The sequence below is a fragment of the Haliotis rufescens genome, unplaced genomic scaffold (assembly GCF_023055435.1).
Source record: "Haliotis rufescens isolate VD_foot unplaced genomic scaffold, xgHalRufe1.0.p SCAF_16, whole genome shotgun sequence".
Lineage (NCBI taxonomy): Eukaryota > Metazoa > Mollusca > Gastropoda > Lepetellida > Haliotidae > Haliotis > Haliotis rufescens.
In genome coordinates, this window is record NW_025963846.1 from 20384807 (window position 1) to 20409700 (window position 24894).

Here is a 24894-nt window from a genome sequence, read left to right on the forward strand (position 1 = left end):
CGTGGGTTTAATCGAAGTGGTAAGTGCAGTGATATAACTTAAATATTTTACGAGGCGGCGTTAAACCAAACCCTCTCACACACTGATCATGAGACATTCTTCAAAAGGTATCTACCTCACAAATCCACCCCTCAACTTCTGTACCCAGCATCCAGGTGCTCACTGACGACCCCTTAAATCCACCCCTCACCTTCTGTACCCAGCATCCAGGCGCTCGCTGACGACCTCACAAATCCACCCCTCAACTTCTGTACCCAGCATCCAAGCGCTCACTGACGACCTTTTAAATCCACCCCTCACCTTCTGTACCCAGCATCCAGGCGCTCGCTGACGACCTCACAAATCCACCCTTCAACTTCTATCCCAAGTATACAGGTGCTCACTGACGACCTCTTAAATCCACCCTTCACCTAACATCCCAAGCATCCAGGCGCTCACTGACGACCTGACAAATCCACCCCTCAACTTCTATCCCAAGTATACAGGTGCTCACTGACGACCTGACAAATCCACCCCTCACCTTCCGTCTCAAGCATCAAGATGCTCACTGACGACCTCACAAATCCACCCCTCACCTTCTGTACCCAACATCCAGGCGCTCACTGACGACCTCACAAATCCACCCCTCAACTTCTATCCCAAGCATCCAGGTGCTCACTGACGACCTGACAAATCCACCCCTCACCTTCCGTCCCAAGCATCAAGATGCTCACTGACGACCTCACAAATCCACCCCTCACCTTCCGTTTGATGCCAGCATCTAGGTCCTCGCTGATTGTCCGCACGTGCTGGGCGAATCCCATCATCTCGCGTTCTCTCTCAACGACGCTCTGTCGGCGAGGGTTCGTGACATCATCAAAAACCCGCTTGCCTGTAACAGTTTCTTTGATTACATATATGTAGAATTTGGGAATAGAACATTTAGGTAAGAGGTAGGCATCCCCTTGGGCGCCAATTGTACTTCCCTCTTTGCTGGTCTGTTTCTTCATGCATATGAATCGGAATTTCAGCTCGGATTGGAACTTTTAAAAACACGGGAATTTGGCCAAGATACTAAACTTAAGTTTCAGGTATATCGCTCTGATATCGTTCTATAATGTTCATATAACCAATACACTTCTACAGCGTTACCCTCCTTAACTAGAAATAAGAGAGAACAGAGAAACCACATGATATTTTTCATATTTAGATCTATGCAAACATATTCAAAATATAGAGTAACAATAAATATCCACAAGGCTGTATGACAAAGAGGGATTTCCATTAGTCAACTTTCCCCTTATGTCTAGAAATATTCCAACAGCTTCAGGCATTGGTGTCTACATGTCACAAAAATATTTCTACCGCCCCTTACTCGATTAAGTCTTTTCGACGAGGGCAACAAGAGCCAAGAAACTACGTTTATAACGAACACGCTTATAACCAACTGACGGATATAACGAACTGACCTTTTTGGTCCCGGCAACTTGCTGTATACATGCTTATTACCAACTACGGTTATAACGAACTATAATTAGAACTCCCCTTGATTTCGTTACAACCGTAGTTTACTGTATGTCATTTCTTAGCCTCTATTGAGTGAGTGAGTGAGTATGGTTTTACGCCGCTTTTAGCAATATTCCAGTAATATCACGGCGGGGGACACCAGAAATGGGCTTCACACATTGTACCCATGTCGGGAATCGAACCCGGGTCTTCGGCGTGACGAGCGAACGCTTTAACCACTAGGCTACCCGACCGCCCTATGATATGTTACATTATATAGAAAGGCAATCATAACACAGTTATCGGCTGAGGCAGATACATCGGGGTCGCGACAAGATATTTCTCTACACGTCATCAAGCCTTCACAGGGCAAAACCAACTGGAAACCATGAACGTTATACGAGATATCACTTTGACCAGCTTGTGATATGTGTACTCACAAAATGGATGCGGTCAAGATTGATGGTTAATTAATAAATGTGAATGTGTATTATTAAAACACATCTGTGACGTCATTCTATTATTTGAACGCGCCATTATTTTTCAAGAATGGAGAGTTGCTTGTCAACCGTACATTATCTTGAAGCAGCATTTGAACTTTTCAAATATTTTCAACTACAGAATATTTTGTCAAAGTGTAAAAGTAGGGATGAGTTTTAAGTAGGGGAATATCCTCGTAACTCTCCATTCCTTAAAAATAATTGGCCTCGGCCGCTGCGGGGCCTCTGCTCCATTATTTTTAAGGAATGGAGAGTTACTCGGACATTCACCTCTACGTAAAAAAACATAGACAATAAGAATTCCCCCACAGAAACATTTCTCGTCTAGAAGCGGCAAAAATAGATATAACGTAATAGAATCATCATCTGTGCAAATATAATCTTGCAGCTTTAAACGATCTGTCAGTTTTAATGAATGCAGCTTTTAAAGGCAGTCGATACTTTCAGGCTTTGTGATTGAAATAACTGTACATGTTTGAAAACAGTTAATCAACGGTAAATAAACATATATATTCGTGAAAAGACGACCTTGGTCGTGTTCATTATGTCACCGCGATGACCTTGACGTTGTGGATGTTTGACTGTGAGTCACATGAATAACGCCGTTAGCTGTCGATGAACGAATGGCAGTCTAATTAACTCGAAATGACGAGGACCGTTAAAAATATGTCGAGTTATTCATTGTTCTAAATGCGCGAGTCATTGTTAACATTTAATTGCACGTTGTCACGTGTATAACGCTGTCGATACATGAGTGAGTGATTGAGTGTGCGAGTGAGTGAGTGAGCGAGCGAGTGTGCGAGTGAGTGAGTGAGTGGGTGAGTGAGTGAGTGTGCGAGTGAGTGAGTGAGTGAGTGAGCAACATCACGGCGGGGGACACTAGAAATGGATAGCACACACTGTACCCATGTGGGAATTCGAACCCGGGTTTTCGTCTTTAACAACAAGTCTACTCCACAGCCCGTTGACAGAAGGGGAATAACGATGAAAACACGGTAAAAAAATCTTATATTCGTCGAGTTATCCGAGGTTCGAAACAAGCGGAGTGCCGATATATGACAACACTGCTCCACCATACCGATTCTTTAAAACAAGCCTCGACCACCTTGTAAAACATGTAAAATATGTTCGAAACACGCGGACATCAAATATAACCCAATACGGCTATACCGTGCGGTGTTACATCGTCTTGTACATGTCTCGACGGCCATGTAAAATACTTCAAGTGATCCGCATTTCGAAACAAACGTGATGACGATATTTCATAGTTACATACGTGTTCTTATACAGCATTGTTGACGTCATGTGTCACGTGATAATGGATGACGTCACAGGTTGTCACCTGCCATTGTTCACGTGCATCGCTGGTTCACTTAGCTTCCGGACGCTGGAACCAATCCAGCAAACTTATCTTGTTCTCGACAGATATCAGTTTTACGAAACTAGGGGATTTTTAATGGTATCTGATCAAAAATGAGGGTGTTGCATAGAATTTTATAGAACTGTGTGCAATAATCTTAACGCGACGTACCCCTTTTCACATCACCCATCACCCAAACACGAAAGTAGAAACGATCCACTTCGTGTAACCCATGTGTGTCCAGATAATTCAGTGATATATACTCATCGACAAAAAGAAACGCGAATACCATACATGTCGGTTAATATATGAAGAATTACTCATATTCCAGAGATAAATGATTGGTTTGATGCACGTATTGGTATGTTGTGTGAACCGACGCTCATGAACGCATCACCTGTGACGTCATAGATCCATGACTTGAGATGAACAATTTCTCTCGTGCAGGATAAGCGCGTAAAGTTTGGAAATCACGCGCGTGATAAGAATAAAGACACTCTGTGGTAACACTTGACTGATTGTTAGTTTTGTCATTTATTAGTACACACTGGAAACAGCTATTCTTAACGTACATGCTTCTCTATATTTTTATATAGTTGGCGGTTTTTTCGGCGGTGAGTATATTATTCTTGTAATTGGGCCACTGGACTGAATTACAGAAATAAAGAATTGAATTGAATACACTGAGCCAAACAAACCGGTGGTCGATAGCATGAACATCTTGTCACGCCATCAACCAAGTCTCGGAGCCTGGTCACGATCCATTAAGTCGTTAAGAATAGCATAGGTTGTTAAGTGCCCTAGTCTTATCTCAAGGCCGTAGGATTCACTGTATATTGAATACCCACATGGAACGTGTGACGTAACACATGCAGACGTTGTATGTCTATCTTACTCATGTTTTTAAATTCGAGCAATTTCGTAAATATTTTCGAAATTTTTGACACACCATGTCACGATGACTCAGACTTCCTTGTGATACCTACCACTTGATGACGTCACACTATTTTCATCTGGGATATTGAGACTCCGTGGTCTGCAGAAGTTGTTTCTCATCCGCATGCGCCGAAGCCGCTGTCTTTCACTTTCTTCGCAGTTTGTGTTAACACTTCCGAGTAGCTTCTCCGATTTGATATTCGGTAAATGGATTATTGAAAACCCGGCCCCTTTCCCGTATCTAGGCTTCCCAAATTGCCAAACCTTCGAGTCAAAAAACGTGGAAGTGTTTATATCAAGCGCCTCTACCGAGGTCGAAGAACGAAGTTCCCGTGGCGTCCCGTTGTCATGGTCATCTGTTTCGTTATCTACTGACTGACGTAGCGGCACGTGGAGCTCGTGCAGGATCGACTTCCGCCACTGCTGCAGCTTGAACTCTCGTTCCTGTTTTTGCTTCTCGGACAGATACAGCGACCCTGAAGGATAAATGGTGACCGACTATTTAATATTTGGCGCAGGGAGGGGGATCCTGGAACTTTTTGAAATATGATGTTTTCTCACTCGATACGTCAAGACATTCACTTTTTTTAACAGAAATCGGAAGTACAAGTAAGGTGTTTGATTGGCCTTCTAGAAGTTGGTAGAGCGTCCGCCCGGACAGCAAATCCCCGGGCGCCTCAGACCAAAAGACGTTAAAAGATGGTACTTGTTGTTACCCTGTCTGGCGCTCGGCATTAAGGGGCTAAAACAAGGACTGGTCAGCTCGGAATCAGTATACTTTGGCATGGTATCTCAGTGTGCTAGCAGTATAAATCGGCATCAGTCCGGACTAGTACAAGCAGCCACACACACACATGTGCATGCACGTCGCTATATAAGTGCAATAATCTTGGACGCGACGTTAAACCCCATTTCACCTCACCTCGCCACTAGAAGTTGGTGAGTGAATAATAAAATCTAGAAGTTGGTGAGTGAATAACAAAATCTTACAACTTTATGGATAACAACAAACAGAAAACTCTCAGAAGCCATAGAACCGTTGATTACAAACCTTTGATCAACAGAGATCAAGGGTATTACAACCCGACAGCCTAGGAAGATCTAATTAAGCAATAGACCTTTCAATTAGTATCCAATCAGCCTGTTTTTAATCCTCACTGTATATCTGGTCTCATCACCCGTGAACCATATGTTATTCTTACTGTACATCTGGTTTTATCCAGTTTATCTGTGTACTTTTTGTTATCCATTACCCTCTTTATATAGTTATCAAGGTTCGCCCCGATTATGTTTCTAGGTTTGTCAGCACCATACCCGTGCTCGTCGGTAAATGTCTGAGACCTGCATCACTTCGGGCTTTCCTCCCACATTAAGCTGACACGCTGTAATATGACTGGAATACTGTTAAGAGCAGCGTTAAACCCAACTCACTCACTCACTCACCACCTTATATTCAATTTTTTTAATCTGCTGCTTATCACAACATATCATGGACATATACCTCTCATCACTTGGTCCACAGGAGTCCGTATCTAAAAATAGACGCCCTCATGCATATTCATGACCATCTCCACACGCGAGCCCGAAGGGCGTCTATTTTTGAGGCATGAGGGCGTCTATTTTTAGATACGGACTCCTGTGCTTGGTCGTAGTCACTTCAGCTTGATAACGGTGTAAGAATCAACATCGAAAACGTCGCTATATGCAATAAACCAGAAGTTGTTATCCATAAAGTTGTACGTTTATTTTATTTATTTACAAGATAGGTGGTCTAGCTTTGGTTGCATGTGGCTATATCTAATGTTTGAAAGAACCGATGACAGTTAAGCTATTGAATGATGATGTGTTTTAAAGTTTGATTTGTGTTATACTACAGTTGTGATATTTACTTTTCTGTTGTACTGCCCTTCGTTGACAGGTATTTAATACTCGCTGCAATAATTTATTTAATAACCCACTTACTCTCATTTGAAGCCACGTACCGTGTTTTCGTCTCCATTCGTATGCCTCTACCCGTCTGAGTTTCTTTAACACCGATAAAGACCCCTGGAATAAAACAAGACTAAGGTGGCACATGAGTCATATACCCCAAGTACAACATAAGACATAGATCTTAAAGGGGAAGTGTACACGCAAAAATTACTATCTTTCTTTTTCTAAACAAAACGCAATTTTAGAATTAGTTAGTATCTGTGTTTGAAAATATACACTCATTTTTTTCACAGTGAAAGTAGGAAGCTCACAATGGTGTGAAAATGATATGCCGTTATGAGGCCTTCGTTTTTCGAGCTAAACAGGCCTGAGTTATCCCCCTTAGATTATGACGTAATTGGTGCCAATTCAACTGGGTCCCTGTCTATTCTGAACGCAAAAGATATCAAGTACAAGTTTTCGGTAAAACAACATGGCCTACGACACACTCCGGCGCAGTGGTGACTCAGCATAACACTATGCTGGCTGGCATCTGAGACGCTAGAATCACACACCAGTACCTACACCACGTGAAGCGGCTCTAACAAAGCATGATGACGTCATAATGTTTATCAATTGGCACCAATGACGTCATATTGCAAGGGGCATAAGCCATGGTGTTTTTGTTATGGAAATAGAACACTTGGTAAATGTGAAAAATATAAATCGTTTTAATGCACAACATATGTTAATTAATTGTGATATATATTATATATTTTATATTTTTGTCTATGACACTTCTAGGTTAACACTTTTATTGTGGAAAAAGTACAAGAAAATTAGGTTCATTTCCGTGTGAACTTGCCCTTTAAAGTGACACCGAAGTCCTAGACACGAAGATAACGCTTAAGTCACAGACCCTAAGGTGAACTATAGGACATGGACGGGTAGGTAGAACATGGGACTAAATCCTGTTCAATAAAAAAGAAATATACTCTCCTTTAAACCATAAGACAAAGAACCTCCTAGAACACATATACAACTTATACCCTACAGTAAAACATTAGTCATAAAACATCCAGAAAATATACACAATTTATGCCCTATACGATCGTATATAGAAAATAGACGTCGTTTCATAGAACATAAGACACTGAAGAAACTATGACTTAAGCATTAACTGTGAGTAATAGAAAAAAATTGAACTAAAATTTACAACAATAGGTATGATCCTTAAAGAAAGATGATTGCATTACAGCCCAGTAGCCCTCTCCAGGTCTGGAAGTTGTAGATAGTGAAGCCATGGTCTCTTTTTAATTAGAGTAGTCATTAATTTCTGGAAGGATACACCAGACACTAAATTGGGTTTGGATGAGTTTGTGTGGATTCAAACCTGTCAATTAGTCTTAGCCTAGTTTCTCTTTTCTATAACAAAATAAGACAGACATGGAAGATTTCATTTATGAGTCTGAAAGTTATTTTCACCGTCTACCATTTAAACCAAAATATCGTGAACATAAAGGCATATTTCAATCAACAGTTTCAGTGATTGCCGAAGACAGGTGCTTAAATATAAAACGTCAACGCCAGAGAGCAACCAGTCTCGATTATCTGACGAAACAGATTCCATTGGGCGTAAAAGGCAAAACAGCTGTGAAAGCCATAAGAGTGGATCACTGAAAATCAGGGATGGCACCAGGTGTTCGCGAAACGGGTAGGCATGTCCTGAGCTACTAGTAGCACCCGCCACTCCTACAATTTGCCTTTAAAAGTTTGTGTTTGTTGCCTAACACCGCACAGCAGTACTCCTGCCAAACCAAATTAAGCGTCGTCTTACCGTGATGTATCCATCTATCAATAAATGACTGCCCAAAGTATATTACACAGGGAAAATGTTTTACACGGTGTAGGGGCGGTCGGGTAGCCTAAGATTACTGCACTTATATAGCGATGGGCATGCACGTGTGTGTGTGTGTGTGGCTGCTTGTACTTGTCCGGACTGATGCCGATTTATAGCGCTAGCTCACTGAGATACCATGCCGCAGTGTAACATGAATACCCCACTCAGACACAGTATACTGACTCCGAGCCGACCAGTCCTTGTTTTAGCCCCTTAATGCCGAGCGGCAGACAGGGTAACAACAAGTACCATATTTTAACGTCTTTTGGTATGACGCGGCCGGGGATCGTACCCCGGACCTTCCGGGCTCTCCGCTCTCCGGGCGGACGCTCTACCACTAGACCACGGAGGCGGTCACCTGGAGAAGGACACCGAACTGTATAAAGCAATCATGTTTCTTTGAGGATCTTACCTTTACTTTGTAGAAGTAAGGAATGAGTTCAACTCACTGATTTGACCACAATAAGCCAGTCGGAGTAGTTGCTGTCCTTGACCAGTACGTCTCCACGTCTAGGGAGGCCACGGGAATGTAAACGTCTCACATTAAAAGGACTTTGTAAATTAAGTGTTTGAAATACATTTTAGAAGTGATACACATAAGGAAGAGAATTTATGGATGTCAACTTCTTTATTATGAGGAACACAACGTTACGGAGTATATGCTAACTCATCCATCACGGTGTCGTTGTACAAAACAACCTCAGCGCTACGACTGTCGTAAGTCTGGGTTACGGTGTGGGAGTTACGATCATATTAGCGCTAAGATCGCTCTGTACAACGACACCCAGGTGAATAAATGCTATGGGGCTCAGAACATATATATATATACCTTCACTTTGTAAATTGAGGAAATAATCAATATGCATGTGTGGACATGCTTATTAAATTCATTAAATTAATTTCTATCCACGTTTTAAGCTTTAAGATAAAAAAACGACAATGAGACAAGACACTGGTTAACACAATATGTCAACAGGGATTGTGTTGTACTACCTTCTCACTAGGAGAGTTCGTAAAAATACTTTTGCATTTTCTCTCAGAGTTTACCAAAACGATCTATTGGTTTTCTTTATTTCCGGGAGGTATTTCTATGATGCTGTATCTGGGCTAGCTAATTAGCACTCTATATACCATGCATTCCGTAAGTATTCCAAGAAAGTAGGTATCCAGTTTTAATGCATGTCGTAAGACTCAAGAGGGGTCCGAGAAGAGCAGGATTAGAACTGGTTTCAGCAGCCACGCTTGTTGTAAGAGGCGACTAACGGGATCGGGTGGTCAGGCTCGCTGACCTGGTTGTCATTACATCCCAATTGCGTGGATCGAGGCTCCTGATGTCAGTCACTGGATTGTCTGGTCCAGACTCAATTATTTACAGACCGTCGTCATATAGCTGGAATATTGCTGAGTGCGGCGTTAAGCAACAAACAAACAACTGAAAAGGATCGAGAGGTCGGGCTTGGGGACTTATTTCATTAGGTGATGCTGTTACATCCCGGTGGCGTTGAACATGCTTCAGTCAACGACTTCCTGGTCAAGACTCGATTATGTACAAGTCGCCGTGAAATAGCTGAAGTAGTGCTGACCGTGGTGTAAAACAACATTCACTCACTTGAAGTAGAGGAAGAGGCACTTGGAAGGGTGTTCCAGGAGTCTCCCTAACGGCCAGCCCTCCAGGAACCTCAGATGTCTGTGGGAAGAAGGCAGTGTTAGTGAGTGAGTGAGTGAGTTGGGTTTTACGCCGCTTTTAACAGTATTCCAGTTATATCGCGGCGTGTCAGCTTAATGTGGGAGGAAAGCCCGGAGTGATGCAGGTCTCAGACGTTTACCACTTCGGTGGAACCCACGAGCACGGGTATGGTGCTGACAAACCTAGAAACATAATCTGGGCGAACCGGGATTCGAACCCACAATCATAGGTTTCTGGCGTGCCCAAGGGACGCAACTCTGCACAGCGAATCGCGGCGCCTTAGACGACTGGGCCACCCGTGCCCCCCAGTGTTAGTAGTAACTACACCCTTACCATGTCACAGCGCTCATGGTATTGATAAAAGAAGAAAATTAGTTCTTGATTTTGTTTTCTTACGAAATGCGTGTAAGATTTCCTTCACATTCTGACTTCTACAAGAAGAATGAAAAGAAACATCCCAAGGTGCTCGATTCATCTCTGTTGTGAATGTAGGAAGATTATGTGCGGGGATTACAGAATAACTTACAACCTGTGAGGACTTACGGAGTGTCCCGAGTGATTGAATAGTGCAAGTCCCGAACATTTGGCGGCAACTAACAGCATTCATTAGCGAAAAGGAGATAATCTAGGATGCTGAATTGGAGGAGGTTATTCCATTTATTACCAAAAATGGCATTTTTTTCAAGAAAATGAAGAAAAAACGAATGAAATGTCAACCCTACAAAGGAATGTGTTGTTCATGACGTCACATCTTATTGTTCTTAACAATGGAGTAAAGTGACATCATGTCACGACAACTGACCTCCGACAATCTCTCAAAAGCACGTGCGCAAATATTTTGAGAATAACCAATCAGCTACGAGGACATGAATATAAAAACTCCTGAAATGTCAATCTACGGTTAACTTCACCCAAAGCAGCCTATTGTTCAGATGGCGCTTTGTAATCTACTGGTGACGTCAATGGATGACCTCATATCGTATTTTTCTGAACAATGTAGCACTGTGATGTCATATTGCGTCAACTCACCAGATGGCATTGAGAATCACAAAATGCACATGTGCAAATATTGAAAATTTCACACTATTATTCAACCCTTATGTTAATAATTATGTAAATATAACCACACCCTTGGATGCTTCGTTGTAGACAAGGACGATTTTCCATAAAACGATGTCAACGTATTGAAGACTACAATCTCTACATACTGGTACTTGAGGGACATGCATGTACTGTAAGCAGAGGTTACCTGATGAAGTCCTCGTGGTCTGGGTCTGTGAGACACTTGACGCCCCCCGCCATGAAGATTCGGTGGTAGTCCTGGGGATGAAGGAACAGAGGCACTGTGAGACTCTTATACCTGCCAACTCTCGCGCATTTGGACTGAGACAAGATTTCTATCCAGCATCGCGTCAGCTGTACGGAGGTGCCTCCCTTAGTCGAGCCAGACACCTATGATCCTGAGTTCTACTCCGGTTCGCCCCGATTATGTTTCTAGGTTTGTCAGCACCATACCCATTATTATTTATTATTATTGTTGTTGTTGTTGTTGTTGTTGTTGTTGTTGTTGTTGTTGTTGTTGTTATTATTATTATTATTATTATTAATTTTATTATATTTAAAAATATATTAATGCAGCAAAGAGGGTTTGGGTGATCTTGGCACAGTCAGGCTGGTTAGGCTCATCATCAGCTCAGGGTCCTTGCCCCCTCTACACGCAGCCCAGACAGCGAATGGGACTTCTCACAGGAAGCGCTGCCTCGTCAAACCCACCCAGAACTTTTTGGAGAATGTAAAGACTCCCCAACACGGCAGCCTTCTTCTGCATTACCCAGATAAAGAGAAGGGCTGTATTCCTGGTAGCAAACCTGGGTACTCTCCCAATGTCAGTCAACAGATTGGGAGGTACCAAACCTGAGGCACAGAGAACAATGGGGAGTCGGACAACTTGGGGTACTTAGGATGAAAGTGTGACATTTCGACGTCCGCATATTTGCCATGTTTTTCCTGAATCTTGACAATCACATTAGTGTCAAAAATAGACGGAAAAATCAATAACTTATTGGATTTACCCAAAAGGACAAGATCAGGTTTGTTGGCCTGCATATGTCCGAGGCTGTATACAGCCTATTTCAAAGAATTTTGTATTTATCACTTTCCATGACGCCCTCTGCATATTCTGGGTCGAACTATGGATAGACCTCTGTGTCAAAACCACAAGCAAGGCGAAAAATGATCAAGCCACTCCATCATGTCGCTTAAGATACTGTGTTTGTGCCAAAGCTGGGCATCCACTGACAATTTGTTGGACAGTCTCATTAAATTCATTACATAATCTACATTTCATATTCACATTTTGGTGCAAAATCACACATTGACGGTTTCGAGTGGGAAGTGACTGGTATTAAGCAGCAAACAAAGCCTTCTGTTTCACCTTTTAGGCTAGCCGACTTCATCTACGTGAACAACTCTGCAGGGTTGCTGATCCTCTCAACACACTGCACATCAACTCGATGCAGTGGTCTAATAGATAGCCTCTCAATGAAAAACTGGGTCTGGGTCTGAGTCTGAGTCTGAGTCTGGGCCGATTTGATATGGCACTTCGTTTGGTTGACACTCATTTCTGTACCACCCAGCAGTACAGAACCATCAACAAAATCAACATTGATTAAGGTTATGTCCCACATCCTTGGCTCGTTTATGAAAACTGTGGAATGCCTTGTTTTCACCATGAGGATGAACCTAAGCAGCCTGACTGTGCCAGGTTCACCCAAACCCTCTTTGCTGCATTTATATATTTTAATCTAATAATGATAATAATAATATCATTATCATTGTTGTTGTTGTTGTTGATATTATTATTATTATTTAATTCAATATACATTGCACTTTATTTCCACATCACAAGGGCACACACAAACCGCTGTTCTATTTTAATAAATACCCCCGAATCCACACAGCTTCGTTTCCGCAGTGTCGTCACTATCTCCATCTCTCATAGATCTAGCTTAGCTCAGAATTTCAGTCGCTCTTCACGATAGAAACCAGATTGGGCGGTTAATTTTAGGGTTGTGTTATGTGAATCTGGTTCAAGATGAAGCTGTGGTGACAATAGGTCCAGAGCCTTTATCACAGCAGAATGGTGATGCATTGGATACCCGAGGATGCATATTCTTGTTATTCGTTTCAATTGTCAACTGTTCAGAATGCCTAGCAATGGTTATGCTATTATCGCTGATTCTTGTTAAACATTTACACACAAAAATGATATATAAAGGCCTTACACATAATTCATCAAGCTGTATATCATTATCTGTTGGATACTCACTGGGGACCACAATGGTGAGTCATTATGATACAATCGTCAGATTTCGACGCTTCGTCGAAGTCCTTGAAAGTACAACAGACAGGTTTGTGAAATATTGATATTGCTAATGACAAATTTAGAGCAACTGGTTGCGTAGCTCACCATGTTTAAAAATTAAATAGAATTTGAGGGGGAAAATCAACTAAGTCGTTAATCATCATATTGAATAACGCCCAACCCACCGTGTCCAATGGTAGACTAAAAATATGGTTACCATGGAAACCGACTGAAAATCGAATGGTGGTTAAAAGATTAAAAAGTGACAGAGTTTATTAGTGAAACCGTCCATGAATCATCACGCTTTGACGGCGCTCTTCATTGGTAAAATGTAACAGTAAGTCAAAGTATATTTAATTATATTTTAAGCCGTATACCACAATTGCTACACTATTTTATGCAAAGAAATTCAGTTCATGTACCCGGAATCTGAACAACGTAAAATTTTGTAATTATATCGGTAATACAGACCAAACATCAACCGCTTGCCTGTCTTTAATTGCCTGCCCACCTATCCTACCCTTCCATCACAGGGGGCACGGGTGGCCCAGTCGTATGAGGCGCCGCGATTCGCTGTGCAGAGTTGCGTCCCCTGGACACGCCAGAAACCTATGATTGTGGGTTCGAATCCCGGTTATGTTTCTAGGTTTGTCAGCACCATACCCGTGCTCGTGGGTTTCACCAAAGTGGTAAACATCTGAGACCTGCATCACTTCGGGCTTACCTCCCACATCAAGCTGACACGCCGTGATATAACTGGAATAATGTTTAAAGCGGCGTTAAACCCAACTCACTCACTCACTCACTCACTCACTTCCATCACAGAGCGCGGCGAGTGGACTTGTGACTGAAGCGTTCGCCCACCGTGCCTAAGACACGGGTTCATTTCCCATCGTGGGAACAATGTGTGAATCCCCTTCTTGATGTCCAGCGTGATATGCCTGCGTTGATGATAAAGGTGTTAAACTTAACTCACTCACTCCTCTTAAATGACATTAAAAAGCTATTTCAAATCAACCAATCTGAGGCCTAATGAGTGTGGGTGTGCCTATATCGCATACCAATTTTTTAGAACATTCCCGACTTGTCATGCACACTATCAGTTTTTCGTTGAGATAGTCCTGCCTCAGTTGTCTCCCTTTCACAACAAACCGCATTGTGAAAGTATATTTTACGATTGCTTTCGAAACTTGATAAGCCAATATCAAGATCAGTGTTCTCATAACTAATGGGTCGGTGAGTAGCTTTGAACTTTACTACCAGATCCACCACGTCAGTTTTATGTGGGAGGAAAGTCCGAATTCAAAGTGATGCAGGTCGTTCTCCACTATTACAAAACCAACGAGTATGGCCATGAATGATAATCCCGTAAAAGGATACTGAGCATGTCTCTGACATCAAAACATCACAATCACACATTGTACATAAGGCTATTAACTCCCCTTGACGAAGATTTAGAGTAATTTTATACACAGGGATGGTATTAACTCCTTGCAAATCGCGAGGAACATAGGAACTAGGAATTAGTGTGTTCTGAAACCCCCCCCCCCCCCCCCCCCCCCTTAAAAAAAGCTTGCAATTCGCGATTAACTGTGAATACATGTGTTAATACATGTGTTACACACTCACCTCCTTGTAAATCGCGAGGAACATCATAAACACGTGTGTCATAAACCCACCTCCTTACAAATTGCGGTGGACATGATAAGCAAGTGTTTTATAAATTCACATCCTTGCAAACAGCGAGGATCAGTATATACCTAAGCTATAAACTCACCTACCTTACATATCGCGATGAACATGAACAAGAGTTTTACCAGCTCACCTCCACGGAGATCGTGAGGAACTCGGAACTCTCCTTGGCGAGTACGGTAGACTGACGAGACGTCCTGTTGATAATCGCAAGTTCCTGTTGTGGGGAGAAACTAAACTTCACGCATTCGTTTTACTGTATTGATATATAATTCTCACAACATACACGTGGGGGATAAAATATCATTCCTAATAATAATAGTATTTGCGATCATGATTATGGGGATATCAGATCTTTATCTCTACGTGATGAAGTGAGGTCGTGTCCGGTGCGCCCTGGGGCATTTTGACCTCTCAGTAAAGGATGTGTCGGCTCTTTAAGTACGATGTCAACTTTTTAAAACGAATCAGCTTCTTTTGGTCAGCACCTCGATTTGGCAATTTCGATCTTAGCAAAGGAAAATCAACACAGAACACAAATCAGGACACACCTATTTGTTTGGCTGCCATGATGCTCAGAACGACAAAGGTGAGGTGAGGTGAAATTGGGTTTAACGTCGCGTCCAAGATTATTGCACTTATGCACGTGTGCACGTGTATGTGTGTGTGTGGCTGCTTGTACTAGTCCGGACTGATGCCGATTTATAGTGCGAGCTCACTGAGATACCATGCCGCAGTTTAACATGAATACCCCACTCAGACACAGTAGCCGACCATTCCTTGTTTTAGCCCCTTAATGCCGAGCGCCAGACAGGGTAACAACAAGTACAATCTTTTAACGTCTTTTTGTATGACGCGGCCCGGGATCGAACCCTGGACCTTCCGCTCTCCGGGCGGACGCTCTACCACAAGACCACGGAGGCGGTCTCAGAACGACAAAGAGTACACAATATCCAAATATAATAGCACAGTCTTTATTTTTTGCATTTAGAATTCCACGATTATGTTCGTTTTTGAGATACAACAATCTGTTATGCTGTTATAATATTTTAATGCTTCGCTTGCTTATAGCCATCGTTAGGAGTCTGTGATTGGCTGATTGCACACTTCACCTGACACGACATCACATGAAGGGTTTGTCAGATCGTCACGTAGATCGGTGTCGGATCGGAATAGCGGGTCTGATTTTATAATCGCCTTGAGAGTAAGGAGAAGAAAAAATATTAGATAAAATTAATCCGAGTGCTCTATTACCACAATAAACAGTCTCAAATATAACACCTCTGCTGAATCAAAATTGATGATGAACTTACCCCAAATGTCTGTCCCTTGTACAAATAGGCCACGGGTCGAGCGTACTTCCGGTCACAATCCATCACCATGACAACCACTGGATATAATAAACACGGCCAGTAAAAAGTGTTACTTAGTACGGTTTTACGGTTAGACAGATATTGGGACATAATCAAACTCTATCATACAAGTCGATGTGCAGAGCTGCGCCCCAAGGCACGTCACGAACCCATGATCGTGGGTTCAAATCCTTGTTTACCCTGATTACGTTTCCAGGTTTGTCAGCACCATACCCGTGATCGTGGGTTTCACCAGAGTGGCAAACGTCTGAGACTTAAATCATTTCGGGCTTTCCTCCCACTTTAAGCTGACTCGCGGTGATATAACTGGAATGCCGTTCAAAGTGGGGGGTCCACTAGTGATCAGCTTTAAATAATCTTCTTGTGACAGGGTTGGAACCCGGCGTGACAGGTGAAATACAAAGATGATGCCAGCGATGACGTTGTCAAGTTGTCGCACGGGGATGGTATATAGGACCAGAAGGTGGACTTGAGAACACATACTTGTTCCTGACAGGATGACGTAGAAAGTGGACTTGGGAGCACTTACCTGTTCCTGACAGAGTGACGTAGAAGGTGGACTTGAGAACACCTACCTGTTCCTGACAGGATGACGTAGAAGGTGGACTTGGGAGCACCTACCTGTTCCTGACCGGATGACGTAGAAGGTGGACTTGAGAACACCTACCTGTTCCTGACAGGATGACGTAGAAGGTGGACTTGGGAGCACATACCTGTTTCTGACAGGATGACGTAGGAGGTGGACTTGAGAACACCTACCTGTTCCTGACAGGATGACGTAGAAGGTGGACTTGAGAACACCTACCTGTTCCTGACAGGATGATGTAGTAGCCACACTTTAGAACATCTACCTATTCCTGGCAAGATGAAGTAGGTGGATGCAAGGCGACCTTGTCAAGTTGACGCACGGGGAGGGTCCTACTTTAGAACACCTACCTGTTCCTGACAGGATGATGTAGTAGCCAGACTTTAGAACACCTACCTGTTCCTGACAGGATGAAGTAGAAGGTGGACTTGAGAACACCTACCTGTTCCTGACAGGATGATGTAGTAGCCACACTTTAGAACACCTACCTATTCCTGGCAAGATGAAGTAGAGGATAGACTTTAGAACACCTACCTGTTCCTAACAGGATGAAGTAGGTGGATGCAAGGCGACCTTGTCAAGTTGACGCACGGGGAGGGTCCTACTTTAGAACACCTACCTGTTCCTGACAGGATGACGTAGTAGCCAGACTTTAGAACACCTACCTGTTCCTGACAGGATGAAGTAGAAGGATGACGCAGGATGACCTTGACGAACCAGCACTCGTCTCGCCTCAAACCTTTCCGGAAGATAGACGAAATTGCTTTGTAACCTCTTTAATTAATCGACCCTATATGTGCATAACGTAACATATTTAGCACAACACGCACACGTTAAGATTCTCATAAAGAAAATGATCAATTCAATTCAGAACAAACGACATTTGTCGTGAAATGGGTTTCAATATAATAGGCTGTATAAAAACTACAGTTGCCCATTATTTCTGAAACGAAGTATGTTTTTACCCATAACACATCAAAACTGTATTAGTTCCCTGTACAAGATGTTTAGCTAAAACGTTTAATGGATGATCACAGTCATCATGTCCCTAAAATATGTTCACAGCATTCAGATCTCATTTTAATATGGCCGCCACGAAAGCCATATTGCAAATGCCATTCCTGCATGTATCATTGTGACATTTTGACATACAGTATCACGGAATAACATACAATAAGTTTGTTTTGGGTTTGTTTGTTTTTTTGTTTTCCTTGGTTGTTTTGTTTGTTTTTTAATATTATTTTTTTCTTTTATTATATTTTTGTTTTGGGTGGGGTGGGGAGGGGAGGGATGGGGGTGAAATCATGCATTTCGGTTGTTGACGCTGCTAGGCCTTGATCTTCAAATGGATCCATGTCCAAGTGATGCTGCTTATTTGGTATCTCCTCTAATACTTCTTGGTTCATAGAGATGAAAGAATAGTCTGTAGTACTGCTAACACTGTCGAATCCGATAAAAATAGCATCAATGGCAGCCATCATAAACATGTCATGTGGTCCATTACCCAGGTATGCATAGTTATGAAATATGCAGCAAATATGTACAGTGTCCATTTCTGACCTGCTGTGTATAATGATGTCTTGGAGCTTCGACCGTTGACCTCAATGTTCCGAATGGTTACTAATAATGCTTTGGCATTGGTTACCATGCATTATGAACTGTCCACTCAGCCAGTAATGCATGCATTAATGGGTCATATACATTTAACGAACATGCTGGGGTGACATCTGTAACCACTTTCTCTTACCATTCCTTATTTATCCTTGCATAACCTTTCTGAATAGTGTATGACTATTATATTCTATTTGCAGCTTTAATGACAGAGTGCGCTGTGACATATGCGTTCTTCTACAAAGTAATATTATACAATAAATGGTGTATGGCCTTCCTCGAAGTTCGATAGGTCTTGGAAATTTCCTTAAGATTGTTCTGGGTACAAGCAGACAATCTACCTGTACGCCCCCAAGCCTCAACTCGGTACTACAAGACTTGATAATGTAAGACAATACATGTACTCCCTTGTAGGATATTCTTGAAGATATCTGACATTTTGCAATAAGATTGTGGTCTGGTCTAGACTATTATATATCACATTATTCCATTGGCTGTAGGTAATCATGTGAGAGAAACTTACAAAAATCAATAAACTCGTATCTTGTGATCTTTATAAATATCTACACATGTGAGTTCAGATCACGTTTCTGCGGACTTTCCTTCAGAAACAAACGAGGCAAGTTGGCTATATGTCTGATTTGGTTTCACACTGTAGGTGTACGTATGGCAAGTAAATAAATACGCGAGAACATGCACAGTAACGCCCGAGTAGTGGCAAAATCAGTTCGTTATATCTGAAGTTCTCTTGGAGAAGTAAAATTATGTTCGTTTTGGCCTATGTTTCGTCATATCCGACTTCGATATAAGCAGAACATGAGCTTAGTGTTGAAGTTGAAATGGGCGTCACACATTGAATCGAACAAGGGTATTCGGCGTGACTGATGAATGCTCAAACAGTCGGCTACACCTTAAACCCGGGTCTTCAGTCGGGAGTGTTGACGTTGACGATGTTGTATTAAAGTGAGTGAGTGAGTATTGTTTTACGCCGCTTTTAGCAATATTCTAGCAATATCACGGCGGGGGACACCAGAAATGGGCTTCACACATTGTACCCATGTCGGGAATCGAACCCGGGTCTTCGGCGTGCCGAGCGAACGCTTGTACTAGAGTGTTATACCAGCAACGTAAATAGTCTTATCAAGGAGGAACTTGAAATTGCCGATGCGTTTAAAACTGTTAACTTCCAACTGGGTTACACGATAGAAAATAACCACACACGCCTATATTTACACTTTCGCATGCCGTGATATGAATGAAATACTAGTATACGAGGAACGAACGATATTTAAGGGAACCCCTGTCATTTCAGCTATCAGAATGAAATGACCATCTTTGTTGCACGAGACACAGTTACTCAAACTTTGAACCTTGCACATGCCGTCCACGGTGACACATCCGGGTTACTTGCATGTGCCAATACACGTCACAGCCACATGGTCCATTGATCGGGTACAGAGAAGGAAAATGCTGCCAAACGTGCACATAACAGAAAATGAAAAATTCAGTTGCCAGACACTTTGGTAAATCAAAAAGTGTGATGTCCCGAAGGATGGAACGATATCGGCAAACAGGTTGGGTTAAGATTAGGCTGGTTAGAGCAAGGCCTAAAAAAGAGTACTCCCAGGCAGGATCGATAGGTACAGGAACAGATTGTTTAGCACCAGAACTGTGAAAGAGCTTCAGGGCCGCCACATGAAGCCGACTTTCGACGTCATCGATACGAAACGGTTTGAAAAGTGCGGGTCTAAAAGTAAGACGTCCTTCCGGGGGAAAGCGTCTAACTGTGGCAAGCGCCTCAGACAACAGTGGGCACAACAGTTTAGAGGTCGACAACAGCGGCATTGGAGGTACATCATGTTTTCTGGTGCATCGTGGTTCTCTTTACACTTTACAGATGTAGACAATGTGTTTGTAGACGGCGCAGAGAGAGGTTCTATCCGACAGCAGTCCAAGAGTATGACAGGTACGGTAGTGGCAGCGTCATGGTCTCAGGTGACATCAGATACGACAAGAAGACGGATCTGATGATCGTGTATATAAGGGAGTGAGTGAGTTGGGTTTTTAACGCCGTTTTTAACAGTATTCCAGTCATATCACGGCGTGTCAGCTTAATGTGGGAGGAAAGCCCTGGCGTGACCAAGGGACGCAACTCTGCACAGCGAATTGCGGCGCCTTAGACGACTGGGACACCCGTGCCCCCTAAGGGAACATGACCGGTCAACGTTATGTGGACAAAGTGTTACGTCCCGTGGTCATCCCATTTGCCGAGCGCGTGGGTCAGACCTTTGAGTTCCAAAATGACAACGCACGTCCTCAAAGACGTCGTGTCGCAGTCGAGTGTCTGAGGCAGCAAGGTGTCACAACGTTGTCCTGGCCAGCCAAATGTCCAGATACTTCACCGATTGAATACCCTTGGCATGTTCTGGACCGAAGGGCTCGCAACCGAACGTTCCCAGAATCTGCAACAGGAAACCTCACAAGGAGAAGGACGAAGAAAACCAAGGGTTTGATGTCCAGTATGCCCAGAAGATGTCGTGCCTGCATCGGAGCTCAAGGGGGATTGGATTTAATATAAACATTGAATTCCACAACGTCATTTCTTTACATATCATTTCGGAAACAATTGTGGTTCCTTTAAATATTGTTCCAAGCATCTACCACGCTGCGTTCAATCCCGCATCACTCACTCACTCTTACCTTTCGTAATTGCCAACTTCAGCTAGGAGGCGCTGCATCCGGGCTGGGTATTCTTGAAAACACTTGATATCCCGCATTGCTATTTGAGCCTTGTAAAGAGAACAACAAGAGTGATTTATATTCCAACATTTGCCAAGGCTTCTTGAAACCGGTTGCTGCTTTTGTTCCACATATATAGGTTCCTGTTTTGATAATCATTTTACATTAAACAAAATCCCAGCATTATAAACGTTAAATGTTTTCTAAATATTCGATATCGATCTAAATATATCGTAACTAAAGAATGTCCACGGATTCTACACTATCGCGAATAGGTTTTGAGCGGTATCAATATGTATTCCATAACGGAGTGTGATATCGATGTGATAAACCAGTCTGATAAACTTAATAAGCTTGATATCAGGATTCGATAAACGTTTTGTCTGTTTGTTTGTTGTTTAACGCCACATTCAGCAATATTCCAGCTATATGACGGCGGTCTGTAAATAATCGAGTCTGGACTAGACAATCCAGTGATTAATTTCATGAGCATCGATCCACGCAATTGGGATCGATGACATGCTTCAACCAAGTCACCGAGCCTGACCACCCGATCCAGTTAGTCGCCTCTTACGACAAGCATATAGTCGCCTTTAACGGCAAGCATGGGTTGCTTAAGACCTAGTCTACCCGGGAAATTCACGGGCGATGTGGTCACCTCGCAGGATCTACTTTTATACGTCTTGCATGGATGCAAAATCAAGCAGGTTCTTTTATAAGTTAAGATAGGGTTTTCCCCATGTGTGATAGAGGTGGCGGTTCACTAAAACATTGTATTCAAACGCACGTTCTAAAGCTATTTCATTTTCCGAAATAACGACATCGACATCGATTATTAAGAGAATGGTATTATATGATAAAAAGATTATAACCCTAGTGTCATTCCGTATCGTAAATGGCATGCATTAGGAATTGAAGATGTGAATTTGCTCGTTAAAGGCGGTGATACGTGATATATATTATACGATACGCATTCGGCTAAAACTCACTTTCGACGATTGAAAAGCCTTACCGTGTACAGCTCTTGGTCCGTTCTGTCGGAATGAGGTTTACTCAGGATGCGTTTGATGTCGTCTGATATTCTCGTCTGAATAACACATTTTGTTTTGTGTTACTAGGTAACAGCTGTAACTTTATACATAGTAATATATCTTAGGGGACCTAGTCGTCTAAGGCGCCGCGATTTGCTGTGCAGAGTTGCGTCCCTTGGGGACGCCAGAAACCTAGGATTGTGGGTTCGAATCCCGGTTCGCCCCGATTATGTTTCTAGGTTTGACAGCACCATACCCGTGCTCGTGGGTTTCACCGAAGTGGTAAACCTCTAAGACCTGCATCACCTCGGGCTTTCCGCCCACATTAAGCTGACACGCCGCGAAATAAATAGAATACTGTTAAAAGCGGCGTCACTCACTCTAATATATCTTACATCGATTTGATGCACATGCAAACGATGCCACCTAACAAGAGGTACTATTAATGAGCTCCATACAGAGATGTGATGATCTATTTAGATCGACATTATATACTACTACAAATTGGACCACCCGACTCTTTCCCATAACTGCAGTTAATTTGTCAACGGAAGAGTTTAAATACATTTGTATATTTCTTTTATACAGTTTTCAAGGTTATATAGTTGTTGTACTTTTTCAAGGTTGTTATGACAATGTTCACCTGTTTATTTGCCTTGAACCTTGACGGGTCAAACATAAGTTCTACTCCCGCCATTGCAGGGTAGTCCCGGAAGTTGAGAGGCTTGAGAAAGGGAGATAACTCATCGTCGTCGTTGTTCCTTCAAAAAGACACATGTGTAATGACAGTTGTAGAAGTATTTTGGAACAGTGTTCTCACCCTCCCAGCTTCATGTGGGACAGCATTTTACAACGAGTAGCGTGTGCTGACAAATCATAATAGCACAGTATTCTGGTGGGACTAAGGGAGGGAACTCTAGCTGATATTTGCTGAAATGTTGCATACAGCGGCTTCAAGCATGCACGCACGCTCGCACGCACGCATTCATTCATACCCTGAAAACTTTGAGATGTTGTTTTTTTAATGCATAACAAAGAACAAGCTGTGTTTTTGTGTGTGGAACAATCGGTATTATCTGATATCAAATTGATCATGTTACCTTAAACAATGGTCGTGGCACTCTCGTATACAGAAAATGGTCATCTTGGCGACTCGCTGGAACTTCCGGCGCAGCAATCTCTGGCGAAACACAAAGGCAAGATCATGTCTGTTCTTCAACGCCACATCACACATGTTTCTACACGTGTATGACCGCCTCCGTGGTCTAGTGGTAGAGCGTCCGCCCGGGGAGCGGAAGGTCCGGGTTTCGATCCCCAGCCGCGTCATACCAAAATACGTTAAAAGATGGTACTTGTTGTTACCCTGTCTGGCGCTCAGAATTAGGGATTCCAGGGCTAATACATACAAAACACCCACAAGAAACACGCGTCGTTTGTGAATATTTAATGATATGATACATGAATGCCACAATTACATTAAGCATGTTTGAATAAACATGTACTCACTGAAAATATGATGTTCGTGATGTGACATGTAACATGGCTTTTATAACTTCGAAAGGAAAGATCTTTAGCCGTTCAACGGCTCTTCTGGTGTAATGAAAACTTTAACTTACATTGTAGTCCTAGGCGACACACAACAGTAGTATTTGTGGCGGCATAAAGTTTTGACAAGCACGAATATCTGAACTCTGTTTTTTTGTATATTTAATACTTATACACCTGATGAAATCACTTGTTTATATACATACATATATATACCGCTCTCTCTCTCTCTCTCTTCCCCTCTCCCTCTATATATATATGTATATATATATATATATATATATATATATATATATATATATGTATCTTTATCTCTGTCTCTCTCTTTCTTTCTATCTATCTCTCTCTATATATTTCTATGTCTCTCTACCTCTCTCTGTCTCTATCTGTATCTCTCTATCTTTATATCTGTCTCTCTCTTTCTATCTATCTCTCTTTCTCATTCTATCTCTTTCTATCTCTCTTTATATAGAGATACATAGATAGATAAAAACAGATTTCTATCTATCTATGTCTATATATAGTTCTATCTATCGCTCTACCTCTCTCTATCTCTATCTATATCTCTCTGTCTGTCTCTCTCTCTCTCTATATATATATATATATATATATATCTTTATCTCTTTCTACCTATCTCTCTCTTTATCTCTTTCAATCTCTCTCTATTTCCTTATCTGTCTGTCTGTCTGTCTGTCTCTCTCTCTGTGTCTCTCTCTCTCTTTATCCCTTTCTATCTATCTCTGTATCTCTTTCCATTTCACTCCATCTCCTTATCTCTGTCTCTATCTCTCTCTCTCTCTCTCTATAGCTGTAGCAATAAAATAGCTTTGTGGAGCTGCATTACGGTATCATATCTAGGCCATGACACACGACATCTAATTCTCATTGACGGTGCTACAGCTACGGCCTTATCTCGTTGCGACGTGATCTGTGATATTAGCTTAGCCGGTCAATATTAAACTTGTTACACCACAAAATCGAAACTGATATATTATAGTGTTAATCTTAACACTGTTATCAGAGAAAACATTTTGACACTGTGTATGTCGCTCCCCCTGATGTACTGGGTAGTCAGTGCATGACCTTCACATACAGGGGCGGTCTCAAAAGTGGTTTAACGGTTATTGTATTGAGCTAGTGAGTGAGTTCGGTTTAACGCCGCTTTGAACAATAG

At 42.3% G+C, this 24894-nt stretch overlaps 1 protein-coding gene across 1 annotated transcript in view; it reads right to left on the reverse strand.

The window, feature by feature from the left end:
- Positions 1-24894, reverse strand: part of LOC124121969 — a 44776-nt gene that overhangs the window by 10947 nt on the left and 8935 nt on the right. The window contains exons 3-15 of the mRNA XM_046485107.2: positions 23276-23355; positions 22819-22936; positions 22157-22231; positions 21106-21194; positions 17460-17533; positions 16149-16225; positions 14969-15052; positions 11029-11099; positions 9702-9779; positions 8542-8602; positions 6264-6327; positions 4332-4757; positions 741-871 (exon numbers count right to left, since the gene is read on the reverse strand). Of these exons, the coding sequence (XP_046341063.2) occupies positions 741-871; positions 4332-4757; positions 6264-6327; positions 8542-8602; positions 9702-9779; positions 11029-11099; positions 14969-15052; positions 16149-16225; positions 17460-17533; positions 21106-21194; positions 22157-22231; positions 22819-22936; positions 23276-23355 (1428 nt within the window). The remainder of the gene's footprint in view (positions 1-740; positions 872-4331; positions 4758-6263; positions 6328-8541; positions 8603-9701; positions 9780-11028; positions 11100-14968; positions 15053-16148; positions 16226-17459; positions 17534-21105; positions 21195-22156; positions 22232-22818; positions 22937-23275; positions 23356-24894) is intronic.